The sequence below is a fragment of the Malus domestica genome, chromosome 17 (genome assembly GCF_042453785.1).
Source record: "Malus domestica chromosome 17, GDT2T_hap1".
NCBI lineage: Eukaryota > Viridiplantae > Streptophyta > Magnoliopsida > Rosales > Rosaceae > Malus > Malus domestica.
In genome coordinates, this window is record NC_091677.1 from 15,024,332 (window position 1) to 15,045,314 (window position 20,983).

The 20,983-nt window shown below is 38.1% G+C and overlaps 1 protein-coding gene across 1 annotated transcript; it reads left to right on the forward strand.

Annotated features, from left to right (window-relative positions):
- The first annotated feature begins 19,146 nt into the window (after window positions 1–19,146).
- Window positions 19,147–20,006, forward strand: LOC114824315 (uncharacterized). The gene is made up of 2 exons (XM_070817265.1): window positions 19,147–19,177; window positions 19,258–20,006. Exons 1-2 carry the CDS (start codon window positions 19,157–19,159, stop codon window positions 19,909–19,911), a joined length of 675 nt encoding a protein of 224 aa, XP_070673366.1. The 5' UTR covers window positions 19,147–19,156; the 3' UTR covers window positions 19,912–20,006.
- Window positions 20,007–20,983: the final 977 nt, after the last annotated feature.

Consider the following 20,983-nt stretch of genomic DNA (forward strand, 5'->3'; position numbering starts at 1 on the left):
CACTAGTGGACACCACAAATTATTATGTTCAACTTAATGAAAGTATAAAATAAACTCCAAGTGTTTGTTGAATCTGTCGTTTTGAAGGAATACACATTCTACAAAACTAGTTCCAACGATCCAACCGTCAAACTTGTTTCTATATGCTTCAAGATCACATACGTAAAAAATTGCAAAAAACGGACATTCAGATATTAGGTAACGAGACGAGACCTTTTGACGGTTATAAACGCAAACTCACGATTTAATGGTGATCTTAACTCCGATTTTGATGATTTTTTACAAATACACTCCTCAACCCTATAAGACTATGATGAATGAATTCGATCTTCAATTTAAAATATTTGCACTAGTGGACACCACAAATTATTATGTTCAACTTAATGAAAGTATAAAAGAAACTCCAAGTGTTTGTTGAATCTGTCGTTTTGAAGGAATACTATTTTAATATGGTTTTGTGTTTTTTTTTTGTCGAAAATACGGTTTCGTGTATGTAATATTTTAATACCCAAATTAATGTATACGATCCCTCCACTTTAGTACTGCTTAATTATACCCAAAATAAACCTACGTATAATTTTAGTTGGGATAAACAACTCTTGGATTTGTGAACTCCAATTCCTCCGTTTTATGGTTTGGGCATTCTTGACTTTCTCCCTCCATTCCGTCGGACGTCTGTACTCTAGGTATTTCTTCCATCATCTGGACGTTCTTGAATTTTTTATTCCGTTCCATTGTTATGTTATTTATTGGCTTGTTCTGTTTTCCAATTAATTGTGACTTCAACCTTTATTTTTCAGATTTATAGTTTTGATTTTGCACGTCTGTTGGGGGGGGGGGGGGGAGTCTGTGGGGATGGGTTGGGGGGTGTTTCGGATTTATATTTTTATTTGGGTCAAATTGAAGGGGTTGTCTTAGTCTTGCTAAAAGAAGAGAAGAAACCATGTACGGTTGGGGTTGGGTAGACAAAGAAGGCTCCATAATCAATTATAAATGTCTAATGCATCTAGAATTCTAGTAGGGATTGACTAAGAAGCAGGAATATGGGAGTTAGGTTGTACATATCTGAATTACTTTCAACTTTTTCTATATGTTTGGGTTGGGGGGGGGGGGAGATTAAGAGTTAGCATTTGGGTGTGTGTGGAATTTTAATTATTGAGATTGAATTTCGTATTTTCTATTCCATTGAAATCTGTTTCTATGTGGTTTATGACTAATTGAGGTCCATGTGAGATTGAATTTAGAATCTTTATTTGCTTTTCTTCTTTATTGGCATGCAAGTTATGAATTGGATTATCGAAATAAGAGGATTTTGTTGATTTGCATTTAAGCATATTGGCGTTTATTGTTTTTTTTTATTTTTATTACTGTGATTATATACCTAACTGATTTTGACGATAATACTGAGAAACGCAACACGTTTATAGCATTCGATAAAGACTGTTCGGTTCTTGCGCGTGTGTGTCCCCCCAATTAGACACTATGTGTGAACTTTGTTCCATGCAGGGAAAAATGCCAATCGATAAATCTTGGATGCAATCTGGGAGGTCATCCGAAGATTATTTTAACGGAGTTGAAACTTTTCTTGATTATGCATACAACCATCTTCAGCCGGACGATGCTAAAATTTTATGTCCTTGCGTCAAGTGTAGTAATAGATACAAAAAAGTTAAGGTTGAAGTACAACAACATCTTCTTTATAATGGAATTATCAAAAATTATACTATATGGTATTTGCATGGGGAGGATGAGAATGATGAGACTGATGAAAGCAACAGTGATAGTGATAGTGATGGTAGTGAGAATGATGTGATCAATATGGAACAAGATGATGATATGCATGGTTTAGTAGAAGAAGGTTGTCCACAGGACCCAAATAGAGATGCAGAAAAGTTTTACAAATTGTTTAAAGAGGCAGAGCAGCCATTGTACGATGGTGGATGTATCCTGTAGAAAGGTAATGTCAATTTTCAAATATTATTATTACATAACATTTTATTTGATATCAAGTTATATTCTCTAATTTCAATTTTTACTATCTGGTTAGGTATTTGCATAAACTAAAAAGTTATGTTCGTAATAAGGCTCGTCCAGAAGGATCTATTGCGGAAGGCTACTTGGGAGATGAATGCATAACATTTTGCTCTCGTTATTTGCATCGAGTTGAAACTAAGTTTAATCAAAGGGATAGAAATGATGATGGAGGTCGTTATCTGATACATCTCAATTACCTATTTTTTCAACACCAGGTAAATCTTTTGGGAAAGGTGTACTTGAAGAGATGGGTATCGAACTCCTTGAGGCTGCCAAGTTTTATGTTCTACAAAATTGTGATGAATGTTTACCTTTTGTTCAGTAAGAAATCTCTCATTACCATACGAACTTTCAACATTCGATCTTTTACTACTTATTTTTAGTATTACAATATTTTAATATATTAATTAATTTAACTAACTCCTTGTTATATGCGCAGAGAACATAAGAATATTCTAACGCATTCTGGTGTTAGAAATGTGGAGGAGTCACATAGGCTTCAATTTTCAAATTGGTTTCATGAGAGGGTATGTATACTATTTATGTGAAAACTGTTGATTATTAGATATATTGTTTCTACAATATTTTTCTTTCTATATATGCAGATCAAACAACTATACTATGATAACAAAGTTGATAAGAAAATGCTTTCGTTGGCTCTCGGTCCGGAAAGGCGAGTAAAATATTATCCTGGTTACTATATGAGTGGGTTTAGGTTTCATACATTGCAACGTGATGAGAATAAAAAAACATAAAATTGTGGAGTTATGGTTAAGGGGGAGAATCAGATTGATAGTGTGTCTTGGTATGGAGTATTAAAAGACGTGGTTGAGCTTCGTTACACAGAAGGCAATAGAGTTGTATTGTTCAATTGTGAGTGGTATGACATTGTGCGAAAAGGAACAGGTTATAAGATAGATCGTTATGGAATAATTAGTATTAATACAACTCGCAAGTTGACTACTAAAGAGCCATTTGTGCTGGCAAACCAAGCAACCCAAGCTTTTTATGTGAGAGAGATTAAAAATAAGGCTTGGAGTTACGTGGTGGAAACGAAGCCTAGAAATGTTTATGAGATGCCTAATGTTGATGATGATGATGAGCCATACCAAGAAGAAGAGGCGCATGGGGGTATTCAAGCCAACCAAAATGATGACGAAGATGATGAAATTGTGGGATAAGCTCTCATTGTGATTGTGTTTTTTTTTTATCTGAAAATTTAGTTGCGGAAGTGATGTGGTTATACTTTGTTCAATGTCAATGACAAATGTTATGATTTAACAAAGGCATGCAAATTATTTCTTTATCATAGAATACTATATTAAGTTATACACTTTTTTTCTCAATGGTTTTATTTTTAATTTAATGGTCCAATTTTCTCCATATGTATTCTAAGTTATATGATCTATTTATTGTAGAATTTAAATTAAGCATCAAACTTATTTCAAGAATATTCAAACGACACATGTGACCTTTAGTAAATAATTGATTCCAACAAAACCATATGCCTTAAAATTTATTCTGACAAAGAAAAAATTTTGTCTGAAAAATATGATTACTTCCGACAACAACTAATCACCCTCGAAAATATAAAAGCATTACCGAGAGGACTTTTGTTTCCCTCAAAATGATAAAAACATTACCGAGAGGACTTTTTTTCCCTCGAAAATACTAAATCAATTTCGTCCACATGAGTAAACCTTTGGAAATAACCATTCTATTTCTGATAAGAACTTTACTTGTCGTTAATACAACTGTCACCAATTCTTCCCGCCAAACAAAAGTGCAATTCCGACGAAACTTGAGACTTTTTCCTAGGACATCATGTGCGTTGGTAATAAAAATTTGTTTCATGCCATGTTACCGACGACTCATATTTTATGGTCGCAAAATGTGCTTTTTACGACGGTTTTTTTGGGCCCTCGAAAAATCTTCGTCGGTAATGACTACTTTTTTTGTAGTGATCATCTGCTTTGTTAATTACTTACCCATGCCATTGAAAAGTGCTTTTTGCTAAGGGTGAGATGCCATCTGTCACTTGTCACTTCTCACCTAGGCTTGTTGCCTATTAGTAGCCAGAAATGGTTTTTAAATTCATCATGGGCTGCCACCTTTCCCCACCCAATTCCTTTTTGCCTTTTGCACATTTGGGCCTTCAATTGCTTTGAGCCCAATGTTAAATATCCACCCAAATAGTCCCTAGTGTGATTATTAATTTTATTTGATTAAAGTTTTCACCTTTGTTTTTAGAATTGGTTGATTCATTATACTTCTTAACGTATACTCGATTGAATGATGAGATGAATTATTTTGTTGGCAAAATTCAGTAGGGAGGTTGTCTCTGTATGTTGTTGTCTCATTATCATGCTTCTTAGTCCGTTATAGCACCAAATGTTTCATTAAATTAGTTCAGCTTAGTTTATTCTAAGCCAATCCAGCTTAGTCCTTAAAGCTAGTCAATTCTAAGATAGTTTGGTCCAACAAACATACTCTAAGTGAACAAGAAAATACACCTACAAAGTGAATGCAAGTATTGTCCCCCATAAAACCCCGTCACCCATAAATAAAGAACAACTAATTTATTAATAAGCGAATGGATTTTTATTTATTACATCATAATAACAAGGCTTTTTAGCCAAAATGATCCCTGAGATTTGCATAACTCCTCACTTTGATCCCTGAGATATGAAATCAATAGAAGTGGTATTTGAGATTGTCCACCATTAATCATTTTGGCCCTCGGGTGAAAAATTATGTTAAGTAAGGACCAAAATGACAAAATTACCCTCAATCTAATAAACAATAGGCCAAAATGATTTGACCAAAATTGAGGGTATTTTTTATCATTTTATTCTTATTTTATGGAGATTTTTCACGGAATGACCAAAATGATTGATTGTGAACAAACTTAGGGACCAATTCTATCTATTTCAAATCTCAGGGACCAAATTGAGGAGTTATGCAAATTTTAGGGACCATTTTGACTAAAAAGCCTAATAACAATAGGCTAGATCAAGAGTTATTAAACCTCCATTGAACCTTCTAGCCCTTAACCTTTCCACCTCAAAAGGCTTACTTTAATTTACAACCAGATCTGCACCTTTCCTCCTTCTCGCAACCCCTTCTATAAGGGTTAGATGGTGGAGGCATGCAACATGAAAACCTACAGCGAAACGGCTGGCTGGTCGTACCTCAGCAGTGGATACTTAAGAAATTTGGCATTTGTCATTTCAATGCAAAGTGAGCACACCAAGAAAGCAACAATGCAAACTTTAAATGTCTTGGTTCGTTAACTTCGAACAGTTTCTTTGGTAACTGAAACAAAAAAGTTCTCCCATCCTTCGAACATTCAACATAAACAAGACAGTTAGTAATAAGTAATCAGTTCATTAAACAATTACATGTTTACATGTTCTATACCAGCAATCGTTAATCAATGTTCTAACAAGTAACATGCTGGTTAACTTCTTACACTCATTATGGTTTCGTACTATATGTCCTCCATCAAAACGAATAGTAGCCACACCAAACCTCTATGTAGTAGATGATACTGGTACAAGAGCAGAGATGAAGGCCATAGATTTGTGTGAATGAGGGCATCCTCAAACAACAAAGTCATAATTAAAAAGCTCAAGAATTTACTAAACACAATACTTATATATTAATCTAGAAAGTTTTTCATACAATAGTCCCTTACAATATCCCTTGACGCGTTTTCATGTTCTGAAAGTGTTGCATGACAACATCATTACCAATACCATCAAATATCTCTCTCTATAAAAATAACCATGTTATCATTCATCCATTGATCTCCCATCCAATTTCTCAATCAATTCTTCAGAATTTTCATGGTCGAAAATGCTCTTTCAACGGTTGCAGTAGTAACACTGGAAGAGTTAGTGCTAATGTCACAAGCAAGTAAACTAGCGAATACACCTTGTGTTGTGTTTTTTTGCATTGAAAGATCTCCAATCTCTTTTAAGCTTGAAAACTCAATGCTAAACCGCATATCCACAGTGTAAGTCTCAAGTTGAATCTTAAGTATCACCAACTCATTCATAGAGAAGTCTTTAAGATAAAACTGGGCAAGATGCAATAGCTTTTGGCTATCAAAAGCAGAGAAGAAGTCGGCTGGACATAAACATGCCAGACTAAGTAACTCAGTGTTGGTCTCATTGACACGACTATTTAGTTTTTGAAGCTGTCAATCCAAAACAACATAAAATATCCCAACACAATAATGATGCATATTTGTGACTGCTTGTGCTTTTCATTGCCCTTGCCTTCGAGAAAGAAACATATCATCCATATTAGGCACATCAATATCATGTTTAAGACAAAATTTTGAGACTTCACTAAGTAAAGAATCCCAACCACTTTTCCTCATTATCTCCAACATTTGCTTACAAACTCCAACCAACTTCATGGCATTTACAATATCCTGATCCTTCCTTTGCAATGCTTGTGACAATTCATTGGTTATTCCTAGTATATCTTTCATCAAGTGTAGATTAAACACAAAATCAAATGATTGCATGGAATCTAATAAATTATTCGCTTCACATCTTTGTTGAGAGCTTACTCCATCATCTGCTATTACTTCAAGTCCATCAAGTATGGATGAAAACATAGTCATTATGCTTACTAAAGTACCAAAGTGTGAACCCCAACGTTTTTCTCCAGCACGTTTCAAAGTAGTTTCTTGATTTTTGCCTTTCCCACTTGTAAACTCACCACTGTTTAGTGTTTCAATAACTGCAATAGATTACTTCTCTCGAAGAAGATCACAACACTTAGATGAAGCTTTAACAACATTTACCAAAATAGTAACTATACTAAAAGGAGACTCAATTTGGATGTTCTTCTTTGCCACAGCTACAAGAGCTAATTGAAGTTGATGTGTAAAACAATGAATATAATAGGCACAACCACTTTCTTTCATAATAAGAGCTTTAAGACCATTGAACTCACCTTGCATATTGCTGGCCCCATCGTAACCTTGCCCACGCAACCTAGACATGCTTAATTTATGCCTAGAAAATACCTCATCAATGGTTTCATTGAGTGAGAGAGCATCGGTACTAGTAACATGCTCCATGCCAATAAAACGCTCAACGACATGCCCATTTTTGTCCACATAACACAATACAATAGCCATTTGTTCCTTCGTTGATACGTTGCGAGATTCATCAATCAAAATAGAGAACAACGAAGTGCCAATGTCTTTAATAATGGCCTTGACAGTCTCAGTTGCACAAGCATTTACAATGTCTTTTTGAATATTTGGTGATGTCAATTTGTGATTCTTCGAAGCATTTTTCAAAGTAACGGCTTTCACATCCTCATTGTGGTCAGCAAGAAACTGTAGAAGCTCAAGAAAGTTTCCATGGTTGCTTGAATGTTCAGATTCATCATTACCACGAAATGCAAGCCCTTGTCTAAAAAGAAATCGACAACAATCGATTGATGCATTCAACCGAGCTCTATATTGAATTCGAGCTTCATCATGAGTTTTAGAGAAAAAAGATTGGATATGTTGCTTTTGACTCCTTAAAGCTTTAAAATTACTCCATGCTTGATTGTGTGCACTATTGACGCCTCCAATATGAGTTAGAAGTCTTTCTTTCTTCTTCCAGTTAGAAAATCCTTCGCCAACAAAGAAATCACCACCTGCTTGTTCTCCAATGTTTGGTTTAAAAAGGTAGCAACACAGACAAAAGGCAACATATTTTTCTACACTATATTCTAACCAAGTAGGAAAATTATCAAACTAAGCAGGGTTGAATCGTCTTTGCGTGTCTCCATATTTCTTGTAAGGAAAATTATGGGTTTTAGGTTGTTGAGGACTAGCTATCACATACGCTCTTCGTACTTAATCTCGAATATTAGGATTCTAATCTAAAATTCGAATTTCGCTTACCAGGATCTGATGGAAGATTTGATAAATTAAATTCTGTACTATCTTGTCCCCGAGTATCATATTTTTCTCAATAATTGGGGATGACGGCACTGATATTTTTTTGAAAAACCTCTCCATGATGTTTCAGTCTACAAAGTTAGTCATATTAATACCAATAACATATAAGGTTTATGCGTAATTTGTAGAGTTTATAAAATAAAAATCTCAATAAAATTCTTAGACTCTTAATCCTAGAGTATACTATACTAATATGCCTAATAACTAATCCAACCAATAATTCAATTAACCAATACCAATAAGCATACAAATTATTCAACAAATAAACATTTAATTCAACTAATCACATGAATAAATGTATACCCATATTCATAGAATTCGTAATTTCATAATTTCATTCATCAATAATCATAGAATTCATATCAATAATCAATAACCAATAACCATATGATTCTATATTTCTATACCAATTAAACAAAAATTTGTATTAAATAATTAATTAGGGTTAGGGATTATAAATTTAGGAATTACAAAATGTACCTAAATTTATATATGTCGGCTAGAGAGTGGCTGGCTGCACTACACTGGCTGGGAACAGCACCCTTGCTCTTGTTCCATTCCGTTTCAAGCTGCTGGGAATTTGGAGGCAGAGCCTTTGATTGGCAAAGGCAAATAAAAATGAAACAGAGATGGAATGGGGGTGGACCGTGGGGACAAGCGATCCCCCACTATACATAGTTTTTTTTTTTTTTTTCAAACATATACGAAACGACGTCGTTTCGTTTACTTGTTTTTTAATTTTTTTTATTAGGACCAAAATGATGTCTTTTTGGCATGGATTAAAAAAAAAAAAAAAAGACCCAGCTCTGCTACTGTAGAACCAGATCTATTTAAGCATAATCAGAAAAATCTCGATAGGGGCATCCGCCCCCTAGGCCCATGGTAGCTCCACCCTTGTACAAGAGTTAGGGTTTCGGAATATCATAATGTCTTTGCAAACATTTTTCAGTAAGTACCTTGAGAAACAAGCTTTAGGTACGGCCTACCTTCGTAATGTTAAACTTAAAAGTAAATTGTAGCAATTGTCCCTTAACTTTAACTCAATTAGAGCAATGGTCCCTTAACTAAAAATCCATTACCATTTGTCCCTCAACTCATCAAAACGTGCAGTTATATATGGTCCCTCAACTTTAATCCAACTGGAGAAATGGTCCCTCAACTTTAACTCAATTGTAGCAATGGTCCTTCCAACATAACTCATTTTGATAAAATTCTAACGAAGTTGACGAAAAGGATTATAGCTACACGTTTTGATGAGTTAAGGGACCCCCCAATTGTAGCAATGGTCATTCCAACATAACTTATTTTGACCAAATTCTGACGAAGTTGATGAAAAGGGCCATAACTACACATTTTGATGAGTTGAGGAACCAGTGGTAACGGATTTTTAGTTGAGGGACCATTGCTTCAATTTGATTAAAGTTAAGGAACCATTGCTACAATTTACTCTAAACTTAATTATAGATGATGCCAACACTGGACACTGGAGTGCCAACAAACATTCGTCGTTTCGATGCAAAGTGAACAGACCAAAAGAGTAACAATGCAAAGTTTAAATGTCTTGGGCACACATTGTGCTATTAGCTCATCGACATCCCAGTTCTTGTCTTGAGTATTATAAGACACCTTCAACTTGCTATATTTGCTTGGAAGAGCTTGAAGGATCATGAACACCAGTTGTTTCTCACCAATGTTGACATCTAGAAAATTCAATTTCTCAGCTGCATCAGTCATTTTCATGATGTGGTCTCTGATTGAACCTGTGCCCTCAATCTTGTAAGTGGTAAGCATTGCCATATATTGACTCATTTCTGCCTTTTGAGACTCTTTGAACTTCTTCTCAATTGCTTGTAAATAGTCAATAACTAATTCATGCTTCTTGATCCTGCCTCAAACAATGTCAGTCATGGCACTTTCAAGTATAGAAAGTGCCACTTTATTAGGTCTTGTCCATCTCTTTGCATCAGCTTTCTCAGCCCGAGTACTTTGATCAGTCAAAACCGGCTTGGGAGTGTCAAGGGCTATGTCGAATTCATTAAGTGTCAACAAGAGTCCAATCTCTCGTCTCCACTTCTTGTAGTTGCTCCCTCCAGTGAGAATGGGAATATTTGCCAAGTTCATAGTCCTTAATTATATTGCAGATGCTGCAGCGACCATGAAATCACAAACATGAACTTATTAGCTCCAGATTTCATCTCAACATCCTTTTGCACATCATGACTATAATCACAGACTCATACATATAGACTTAACAAAGGTTTGTTGATAAGCATACACAGAGTAAGTGATATAACAATAACTTAACCAATATTCTGCAGCAATCATATATCCTTAGACTCTGAATGTATCAATGGTGTCTGATACATGTAATAAAACAGTTTCAAAAGTTATCAAGATTGAATCAAGAACCAAAATTTGTATTTAAAACTTATATCTCTAATATGTTTCTCACTACAACAATTTTTTGCAGCAATCAAACTGCAGCAACAAAACACATTCATATGCACTTTAGCGTACACAAACATTCAAGGGAATCAAAAGCAATTAACAACATACCTTTCAGTCATTGATTTCAAATTCACAAAAGGAGCAGCGGAAACGATTTAGGATTTGAAAATAGAAGGTCTTAATGCTTAACGCTATGTTTGGATGAGGAAAATAAACTTGGAATTTGGATAAAATTCAGAATTTGTAAATTGACATGCACGAATTCTCTTGTTTGGATTCATAAACATAGAAATTTAGAATTTCCGCGTGGAAAAAAACTTGGAATTTAGGACCTCCAATTCCCAAGTTTAAATTCCATATACATAGGTGTCATTTCCCAATTTCTATGATTGAGAGCTTAAAAATAACAAATTCCGTATTCAATTTCATTGTTCTTTTAGGCTAACCAAACAAGAAAATTCACAAATTCTAGAAAATAAAATCTCATCAATTCAATTTTTGTCATTTTAAAATCTCTTGGTAATCTTAAATTTCTTCATTCAAACACAGTGTAAAGGAAAAACCCAGATCGTAATTCAAGAATGGAATAAAAAACTGACTCTAATCTAGGAAAAACCCTCATTCAGCAATGGTTTGGGATTTCCAATTTTTTTTTTTTTTTAATCTAATAGAGCCATTATTTTGTCGTTTTCTACCATCGCATCTTTAACCATCTCCCGAACCCGACTTCGATTCTCCATGAGAGCGCCCTTTATATATATATATATATAGAATGAAAACACAAACGTTTGATCTTTTCATATTGAACTCATGTTTTATGTGTCTTGTGGCTCTGATTCCACATGTTAGCAGTGAACTGACATACAAGACTTAAGCATAAATCACAACCTAATAGACCTAACCAAAATTCATGTACAAGAGGAGCAAGAAGAAAGGCATACCTGCAGCGACTCCAGAACTAGAGGCCATGACAGCAAACTTTCCAGTGAACCTTCTCTTCTCTCGCAGATGATCCAAGCTCGACTTACAAATAGGTTTCAGTCCCAAATATGAGCATATATTCTGTGAGTAGAGGGGCCACTATATATATACATATAGTCCTTCCATAATTAGATAGGATTCCCTATTAAAATCCTAATAGGAAACAGATACTTGTTTCCTTGTTCCAAAAGATCCGAATGCTATACAAAATCCCTTTAAACCAAGGATCAGCATTCCTCTTATCAACAAGACTTTTCTACCAAACTAAATACCCATAGCCGGTCCCTAAAACTTCTCTATCTCATACTCATTCTTACACATTTTCCTTTATTATCATTCAAAGATATTTCTGAAATAAAATCAACCAAATTGTACGTTGTGTTTGCACTCAAAATATACCCATTTTTACTTATTTGGGCAATTTGGGTAAAATATGGTATTTGAAGGATTAATATGCAAGAAAGCTAACTTGGAAAGATATTTGGCTGCAAGTGGATGAGTTTGGCACTATAATATTGTTTTTCCCATTTGTTTGGATGGTGGAGGTTTGTCAAGCCTTTGTTTAATCAAGATACATGCATGTATTGCAAGTGGATGGGAGAGCCTTCGGATAAGGAACAAATGAAAAAAGCCAACTTGCTTCTTTTAATTGTTAGTTTATTACAAGTTGGGGAGACATGTGCTAAAAGCATGTGGTGGAAATGCAAGTTCCTCTTTAATATTATTTCTCCATGCAAGTTGGCAAAAGCAATGCAAGCTGCCCAAGTTTCTTTCGGGCAAGTATAAGGTTCTCAGCATGTGACTCTTTTCAGATCTCTATTTAAAGGGGCAGATGCACAAGGATTATGGAAACTCAAAACAACCAATCAAAACTCTACTCAAATTAGCTCATCAGCTTCCTTGTAGACATTTATTTTTAGCCAAGCATCCTTTGCTTTTCCTGTTTATTAGCTCTGCTACTCACTTGTAGTATCGATCTTATTTGTAGCTTTTATGTACAACCCTCTTTTAGTCATTTAATCTACAACCAATCTGCAATATTAGTCATTTTCCTCTGTCATTTATATTTCCAAGTAACCTTGTCATTTACATATTGTTGATGCACAAAATCAGCGAAGACTTTGGTACAACAGAAAGTGTCAGGTTTTGTGATCTTCGCTTGGTTGCTTCGGTCACTAGTGAGGATAAGTACGTAAATGAATAGAGACAGAGAAGCAAACACAGGATGTACGTGGTTCACCCAGATTGGCTACGTCCACGGAGTAGAGGAGTTCTTATTAGTAGTGAAGGGCTTACACAAGTACAAAGGATCAAGCTCTCAATTTAGTGAGTTCTTGTGAATGATTTAACACAAATGGCATTAGGCAATATTGTGGGGGAATGACCCCTATTTATAGAAAAACTTGTAGCTTTGTCACATTGACATGTGTCATGTTGTGATTGGTTCTTGATGTCGACACGTGTTGCGCTCTGATTGGCTTCTAATCTTGACACGTGTCGAGTAGTGATTGGCCTCCTGGTCGGAGGGGAACTCTTCTGGGTCCTTGACAGTATAGCGTTGGCCGGTGCTCGGTAGTTTCGGGATTGGTCAAGTATGGTACAAACAGTGCTCCCCTAAGTTCCCGAGTGAGGGAAACTCCTCGGTTGGGGACTTGCAAGATCCAATCCCTTGAGTAATCACGAAACTTCTAAGTACCGAAGTGTGGTCTGATCTTCATCTGCCCTTCTCTGGAAGTACCTTTCCTCCATCCGGGAATGGTGTACTTAGCTGATGTTGACGCACAAGGTAATGTATCAATTTCACTTGAAGCTTAGTTGTAGTTTCGGGCTTAGTCAAGTGTGATACAAACCCTATAGTAGGAGTCCCCTAAGTCGCCGAGCTAGGAGATCTGCCGAAAGAGGTGACAGACAAGGTAAGCAGTCAAACTTCCAAGTAAGCAACCCAGGATCAGAGGTTTGACTTCGGCTTCCGGTTGATTGTTCTCCTTCTCCTTGTCTCTCATTCAACTGCCAGGATAAGGAGAAGCAAATGGATAAGAGATGATATGAGATACTTTTGCTTTTGAAGAAGTAACTTTCCACAGGCTTATTCTTGAACTGTGCTGGAGGGTTTTCTGGTGCCCTTCAGAGTATAAGGCCGACTCAAAAATTTGAGGGTCAAAACAAGTCCATCAAATCTAGAGTACGTTCGACCTTGATGATATGGGATACTTTTGCTGTTGACGGAATAATGAATGTGGTATGGAAAGGTGTCGTGCTGTAGTGATCTGTTTCAGCCTACCGTTGAACCTTCTGCTTCAATCTTTTGCATGGCATAAGTGGTGTGCAACCTTTGCATTTAAATGGTCCTTCAGAACATTCCTTTGTAGTGACTCATCCACGCTTGGCAGCTTCAGTGTAAAGAGCCAATATCTGATCAACTGTCATGAGGTATTTGCCGGTGGAATTCGTGACCTTGACAGCAGTTGAGGATGAGTACTCGAGAGCAATGCTAAGTAAGCAACCAGGCAAAGGCTCCAGGCAGTCAGTTCCAAATTGGAGGTTTGATTTCAGGTTCCGACTGACTGCTCTCTTTCTCCTTGTCCTGCAGGTGTGGACAAGGACAAAGACAAAGACAGGGAGAAAGCATGATATGGGATACTCTTGCTTTCGACCCTGATGATATGAGATACTTTTGTTCTTGGTGTGGCTTATTTGCTGAGGTATTATCGGGGGGAAATAAAGCTGAGTATTTCGAGAGGTTATGTTGAGGGTGCCTTTTCGAACGCGAGAAAAGGTTGAGCATTTTTGCAGGTTTGCCTTTCCGTTGAGGAGGGAGGTCAATGTATATAGGGATTTCCCAATAACAAGTAGTAATGCTATTCCTTTACCCTTCTTGGTCACAGCAATGTAGTGGGAGCTGCCAGTTTCACGTGTTTTAATTTTGTCAGAGCACTTTGAAAAAGTGGTATGTGGTATCTGGAAAGCTGATATTACGTGTGAAGATTACAGACAAGCTTTATCTAAGGAAATCTGGCTCTCGAAGTTCTGAGAGTTGTGCCTCTTCGGTTTTCGAACAAGCAATCCCGTCGAGGATCTGACTCTCGAGATTCGGAAAGCGGTGCTACTCCGGTTTTTGAGAAAGTAATTATGTTGGGAGTCTTTTCTCGAATGTGAGTAAAGGTTGGACGTTCTTGCCAACCTGTCTTGCCGCAAAACACGGAGGTCGACACACATAGGGACTTTCCAGTTGTCAAGCAGTGGTGCTGTTCCTTTACCCTTATGGGTAATAGTAGGGTAGCTGGAACTTCGAAATTCTCGTGCCTAAACTTTGTCAGAGATCTTTGACAAAGTTATATGTGGTACCCGAGGAGTTGATGGTGCATATGGAGAGCGGTGATTGAACAGTAAGATTCACGTGCTTTCTACTTCACCAGAAATCTTCGACAGATTGCCCGTAATTTCCGCAAAGCTGATTGTGCATGTGACAGGTGCTGACGAGGCTGCAAAAGCAGGTGCTTCTTCGATTTCTGAGATTGGCCCTCGTGGTCTCTGAGCAGCCCAGCTTTTGAGAAAGCAAACGCCTCTTCGATTTCTGAGATCGGCCCTCGTGGTCTCTGAGCAGCCCAGCTTTTGAGAAAGCAAACGCCTCTTCGATTTCTGAAGCTCCGTCGAGTGCAGATTTTTATAGAGGCTGGCATTAAGTTCCACAGCACACTTGAATCTCTACCAGTAGAAGCTCATTTCTTGCACTTCTAAGATCTTGATTTGTCTGACCTCTTCCTTCTTCAACACATTTGAAAATGTCTGGACCCTCCGACCGTCGTTTTGACTTGAACCTTGGAGAAGAGACAGCCACGCCTTCTCCAGACAACATATGGCGCCCATCCTTCATATCCCCTACTGGTCCTCTTACCGTTGGGGATTCTGTGATGAAGAATGATATGACCGCTGCAGTGGTGGCCAGGAACCTTCTCACTCCCAAAGATAACAGACTACTTTCCAAACGGTCTGATGAGTTGGCTGTTAAGGACTCTCTGGCTCTTAGTGTTCAGTGTGCAGGTTCTGTGTCTAATATGGCCCAACGCCTATTTGCTAGAACCCGCCAAGTTGAATCATTGGCTGCTGAAGTGATGAGTCTCAAACAGGAGATTAGAGGGCTCAAGCATGAGAATAAGCAGTTGCACCGGCTCGCCCATGACTATGCTACAAACATGAAGAGGAAGCTTGACCAGATGAAGGAATCTGATGGTAAGGTTTTACTTGATCATCAGCGGTTTGTGGGTTTGTTCCAAAGGCATTTATTGCCTTCGTCCTCTGGGGCTGTACCTGGTAATGAAGCTTCAAATGATGAACCTCCAATGCCTCCTCCTTCTGGGGTTTTGTCAAGTACTGAGGCTCCGGATAACCACCCTCCGGTGCTTTCTCTTTCTGGGGCTCTACCGACTGCTGAGACTTCCCCTAAGCAACCTTTGTGAAGGCTCCCTTTTGTTTGTTTATTTTGACTCATGTATATGTACGTATTTGTGGCTTATCGAAAATATTAATAAATAAGCTTTGCTTCATTTCAACATATTGTGTTAAATACACCAAAGCCTTCTTCATAAAGTTCTTTGAATTTTTGCTTTTGTTGAAACCTGTATTGTTGAAGCTTTGTGAGTGAAGCATGTAGTTTGAGGTAGTGTTCCCTTAATTTCCCGAGTGAGGAAAACTTCTCGGTTGGAGACTTGAAAAATCCAAGTCACTGAGTAGTCACGAACTTTTGAGTACCAAGGCGTAGTAGCATATGGTGGGAGTCCCCCAAGTCTCTAGTCGAGGGAGTTGACGAATGAGGTGTCTTGCTAATAGTCCATGTCGTAAGTACCAAAACTTCATTCTTTTGTTTTCTAAGTGGTAGCCCCGGACTTTTTCTTCATATATTTTGTTTATGAAGGTTGCTAGGCCCGAATAAGTGGAATTGCAGAAGGTGTAACGGTTGGTAGCTGTTTTATGGAAAGCCATCTGACTACGATAGTCTTGCACATGATGACTATAGGGAGATACACACACATACTGCTATGATAGAGGGTGTAACCGTTGGTGCATTACAATCATAATGGAAGCATCACAATGATGGAAGCATCACAATGATGAAAACACCATAATGATGAAACATCATAATGATGTTTCTTTGGTGGAATTGGTTTTCATTTCCCCTAACAACCTGAATTGGTTTTCAATATAAGACCATCATCTGTAGCTCGAATCACAAAGTTGTCTTCATGAAAGTTGTTCTTTAATTCCTTAACTACAACATATCCAAATTTGAGAGCCATCAGATCAGTACAACTCTAGAAATTCAGGTACGACGAGTGATTGTTCATCATTCGTCTGTCAACACGTCAGACCTGTTGTGAGCTTCAAAAACTCCATTTTCTCTTGCGTAGATCAACATACTTTCTTCATCGAAGTTGTTCCTTAACTTGTGAACTACAACATATCCAAAATTGAGATCCCTCGGAGCTGTATAACTCAAGAAATTCAGGTATGATGAATGACTGGTTATTATTTTTCTGTCAACCCGTCAGATTTGTTGTGAGCTTCGAAACTCCATTTTCTATTGTTCAGATCAGCATGCTTTCTTCATTGAAGTTGTTCCTTAACTTGTGAACTACAACATATCCAAAATTGAGATCCCTCGGAGCTGTATAACTCAAGAAATTCAGGTATGATGAATGACTGGTTATTATTTTTCTGTCAACCCGTCAGATTTGTTGTGAGCTTCGAAACTCCATTTTCTATTGTTCAGATCAGCATGCTTTCTTCATTGAAGTTGTTCCTCATTGTCTCTTTCATAACATATCAAAAATTCAGAATGAACTAATGGTTAAATATTTCCAGATCTTCGAAACATCACAGCAGCTTCGAAATCTGCAAGAATCCGACTGTCATGCTTGGAGCTTCAACACTTTAATTTCCGTGGCTCAAACAGAAATGGTTCCTTCTTGAAAGTTGTTCATCTGCTCAAGATCTAGAGGGTGTCCAAAATTCAGCTCCATTGGAGAAAAGCAGCAGCTGAAAAAATTTGATAGAGAAAAGGAGGCGAAGCTTTGTTGGATTTCTAGGCTGGGGAAGATTCCAGTTTTTGTAGCAACTTCAGTACTGGTGAATTGCTTGTATTTTTGTCCATAACTAAATTTTGGACTTTGAATTATTATTTGATCTATCATAATATGTTTGGGAACATATATAAGTGAATAAATAAGAAGGAAAATTTTGGGCCCTTGTGGGTGTAAAACAAAAAATGTTTATGTTGACCCAAGTGTTTTTGTACAAGTTCAAGGGCATCTTGGGTTTTGTGAACAAAATTTGTTTATTTGGAGCAAGGTTTTATGTTGAAGCTTTGTAGGTGAAGTTTTGGTGTTGAAGCTTTCTAGGTGAAGCTTTGATGGTGAAGCTTTGTAGATGAAGCTTTCTAGGTGAAGCTTTGATGGTGAAAGTATGTAGAGGGAGCTTTCTAGGTGAAGATTTTTTAGGTGAAGCTTTGTAGGTGAAGCTTTTTTAAGTGAAGCTTTTCGGGTGAAGTTTTTTTTTTTGGGTGAAGCTTTGTGGGTGAAGCTTTTTAGGTGAAGCTGTTTTTTTTTTTTTTTTTTTTTTTTTTTTTTTTGGCGCTTGACACGGTCTTCATTTGCTTGTTTTGTAGTGACTGTGGAAGACGGATTGCTTTCTGATTGAGAAGGGTTCCGGCATCGCTTTGCACCATCTTCATGTGGGTAATATAGGAACTTCCTTATGTTTTGATCATGCATGTAGTGATAGAATTTGTTTCTTCTTATTGTAGATGTCAGAGCCTGGAAGTTCTAGTGATGAGGGCTCTTCTAGCTTTAGCTCTAAGTCTGAGTCTGCAATGTCGGAGTCTTCAGGGTCTTTGTTAGAGTCCTGTACTAGAGAAACATTGGATGATCTTCCCAACCGTCGAACTTTAGCTATTGCTAGTTCTTCCTCCATGGCGTTGGGTGAGGGGGTTGTTTTTGATGCCATACCCATAGTTCGCTCTGAGTTCACAGCAGACCATCTAAAGAATAACTTGTTAAATAATGAGAAGCAGGTTGAGGCGCTAAGGCAGTCATGTAATATCCCTCGTAGTGTAGGGATACGTTTGGTACATGATGAAGAATGGCCTTCTGAGCCTCCCCAGGGTCATGTTATGTTCTACACCCAGATATTACTGACTTTAGGGGTGAGACTACCTTTACATCCGTGGTTGCAAAAGATGTTATCTTTGATCGGATATGCACCTGGGCAACTCAATCCTGGTTTCTGGGAAAGGAAAGCACCCATAAAAGGAAAGCACCAGTGTTAGTTCCTTCGGAAGACATCCTACCGCATAAGAAAATTCATAAGTTCCGAGGGGAACCATCCGTCAGACTTAAGTCCCAAGATGGGGTCCTTAAGGGGCCTGCCTTTAGGAAGACTGGAGTCGAGGCCGTTGAAAATGCTGCTGCCGTAGTTGTAGGAGAAGGGAGCCGACTGTTGCCTCCTCCTCTTACTATGGAGCACACTGTCCAGGAAAATGATCCCGGTTCCCGCCATGAGGGGAAAGGCAAGGAAAGAGCTGGCAGTGTCCCGTGGAAGGACTTGAGGGTTGCCACGCGGCCAAAGGATTTTGGGGATATCAACAATTGCTTGGCAGGGCGTCGATTCGCCTTCGATGAGCTCGGAGAGCCCTTAGCTAAGGATTAATCGGATTGTGACCGGATGTTGAAGCTGTCTTCATATGTGAGTGTTACTTTGTCATTTCCTTACTTTTTCCTCTTTATTATCATTATTTAGGTAGTGATGATCGTCTTGCCATGCAGGTCATGGCCGAGTATCACGACAGACTGCAAGAGGTTGAGCGGTACAAGGCAAAACTGAAGGAGAATAAGCAGCTTGTGGACGAGGCCCGAAGGAATAAGGGACTTTTGACTCAGGCTCTCCAACTGAAGGACGAAACCATGGAGAGCTTGAAAAGGCGAAATGGTGAGAACCTAAGGCTTAAGAAATTGTTTGAGGCAACTAAAAAACAGTTGGAGGTGGCTACCTTGGAGGTATCCAAGGTTAGGGGAGAATTGGATGGTGCCTTAGTTGAGATTTCTGAACTGGAGAAGAGCATTCCAACTGAAAGGGAGGCTGCTGTGCAAGAATACTTAAGTTCTTCGACCTTTCATCTTGCTATTAAACCCCACTGTGCTCAAGAAGCTCGCTTTGAAAAAAGGAAATGGATGGCCGTCCTTGATCGTTATGATGATGGGAGCATTCTTCGAAAATACCACGAAGATATAGATGAGCATCATCGAAAGGGCGAGACATTTGTCCTTGCTGTTGATCATAGCAGCGAAGATGAGTCTGATAATGAAGGTAGTGCTGATGCACAGACTCAGCATGGTGAAGAGGATCTTGGGGATGCAGAGGATGATGGTAGGACGCGGAGTGATACTGCCAGGGGTTCGGCTTCAGATGAGAATGAATAGCAGTGTCTTTACTATCTGCATGTATTCTGGATGTAGTAGTCTGATGTGTGTATAACATGTGCCCATGTTATAAGCTTGAGAGTTTTGGATTTTAGGTGTTTATGAGTGTTTTCACTATTATTAATGCATGTTTGGCTATGTATGAATATATCTATTGTTTGGATATAAGCCCTTGTTTGGTTGTTCCTTTCTTTGTATAGTCTTGTCGACACATACTTAGATTTTGTTTCGTGTTGGATATATCTGCTTTGAGGTTTCAACACTTGAGTGTTCCATTGCTAGGAATGTAAAAGAGTGAGGGCTGAGTTGGCTAAATTACCTCTTTATTGAATTCATTGCCAAATGGCCTTCATTACATAGGATGCCGAACGGCTATAGCTCAACACTTGTACATCGTGAGTCTATTTGTAGTAGTACTTCAAGTGATCAGCGTTCCATGGATGGCCAAGGGTCTTGCCATCGGAGCTTCTAAGTGTGTAAGAGCCAGGGCGACTGATGCCAATGACTTCATACGGTCCATCCCAGTTTGGACTAAGTGTGCCTTCACTCGGGACTCTGTCGCAGAGTAATCTTTTCTTTAAGACCCAGTCTCCTATTTTGAAAGAACGAGGCTTGACCCTAGAGTCATAATAGTTGGAGATGCGCTGCTTGTAGGCGACATTCCTCAAGTGAGCTTGGTTTCTGTGTTCCTCGACTAAATCCAAGTTGAGGGTGAGTTGTTTGTCATTTTCACTTTGAATGTAGTTCTGGACTCGGAATGTTGCTTGCTCGAGCTCAACAGGGACAACCGCCTCTGTGCCAAAGGCAAGTGAGAATGGAGTTTCTCCTGTTGAAGTCCGATATGAAGTGCGATATGACCAAAGAACTTGGGGTACAAATTCTGGCCAACAGCCTTTAGCTTTGTCCAAGCTGGTTTTCAAAGTGCGCTTGATTATTTTGTTGATGGCCTCAACTTGTCCATTAGACTGGGGATGAGCTGGAGAGGCAAAGCATAAGTTGATGTTGAACTTAGAGCAGAACAACCTGAACTTCTTGTTGTCAAACTGTCGCCCATTGTCAGTGACTATCGCAT

What these genes read in the sequence shown, in the direction of transcription:
- LOC114824315 (XM_070817265.1), top strand. Translation starts at nt 19,157, where the DNA reads ATGTTGAAGCTGTCTTCATAT. An exon ending in TGTTGAAGCTGTCTTCATAT is followed by an intron (nt 19,178 to 19,257) that starts GTGAGTGTTACT and finishes CTTGCCATGCAG; the next exon opens with GTCATGGCCGAGTATCACGA.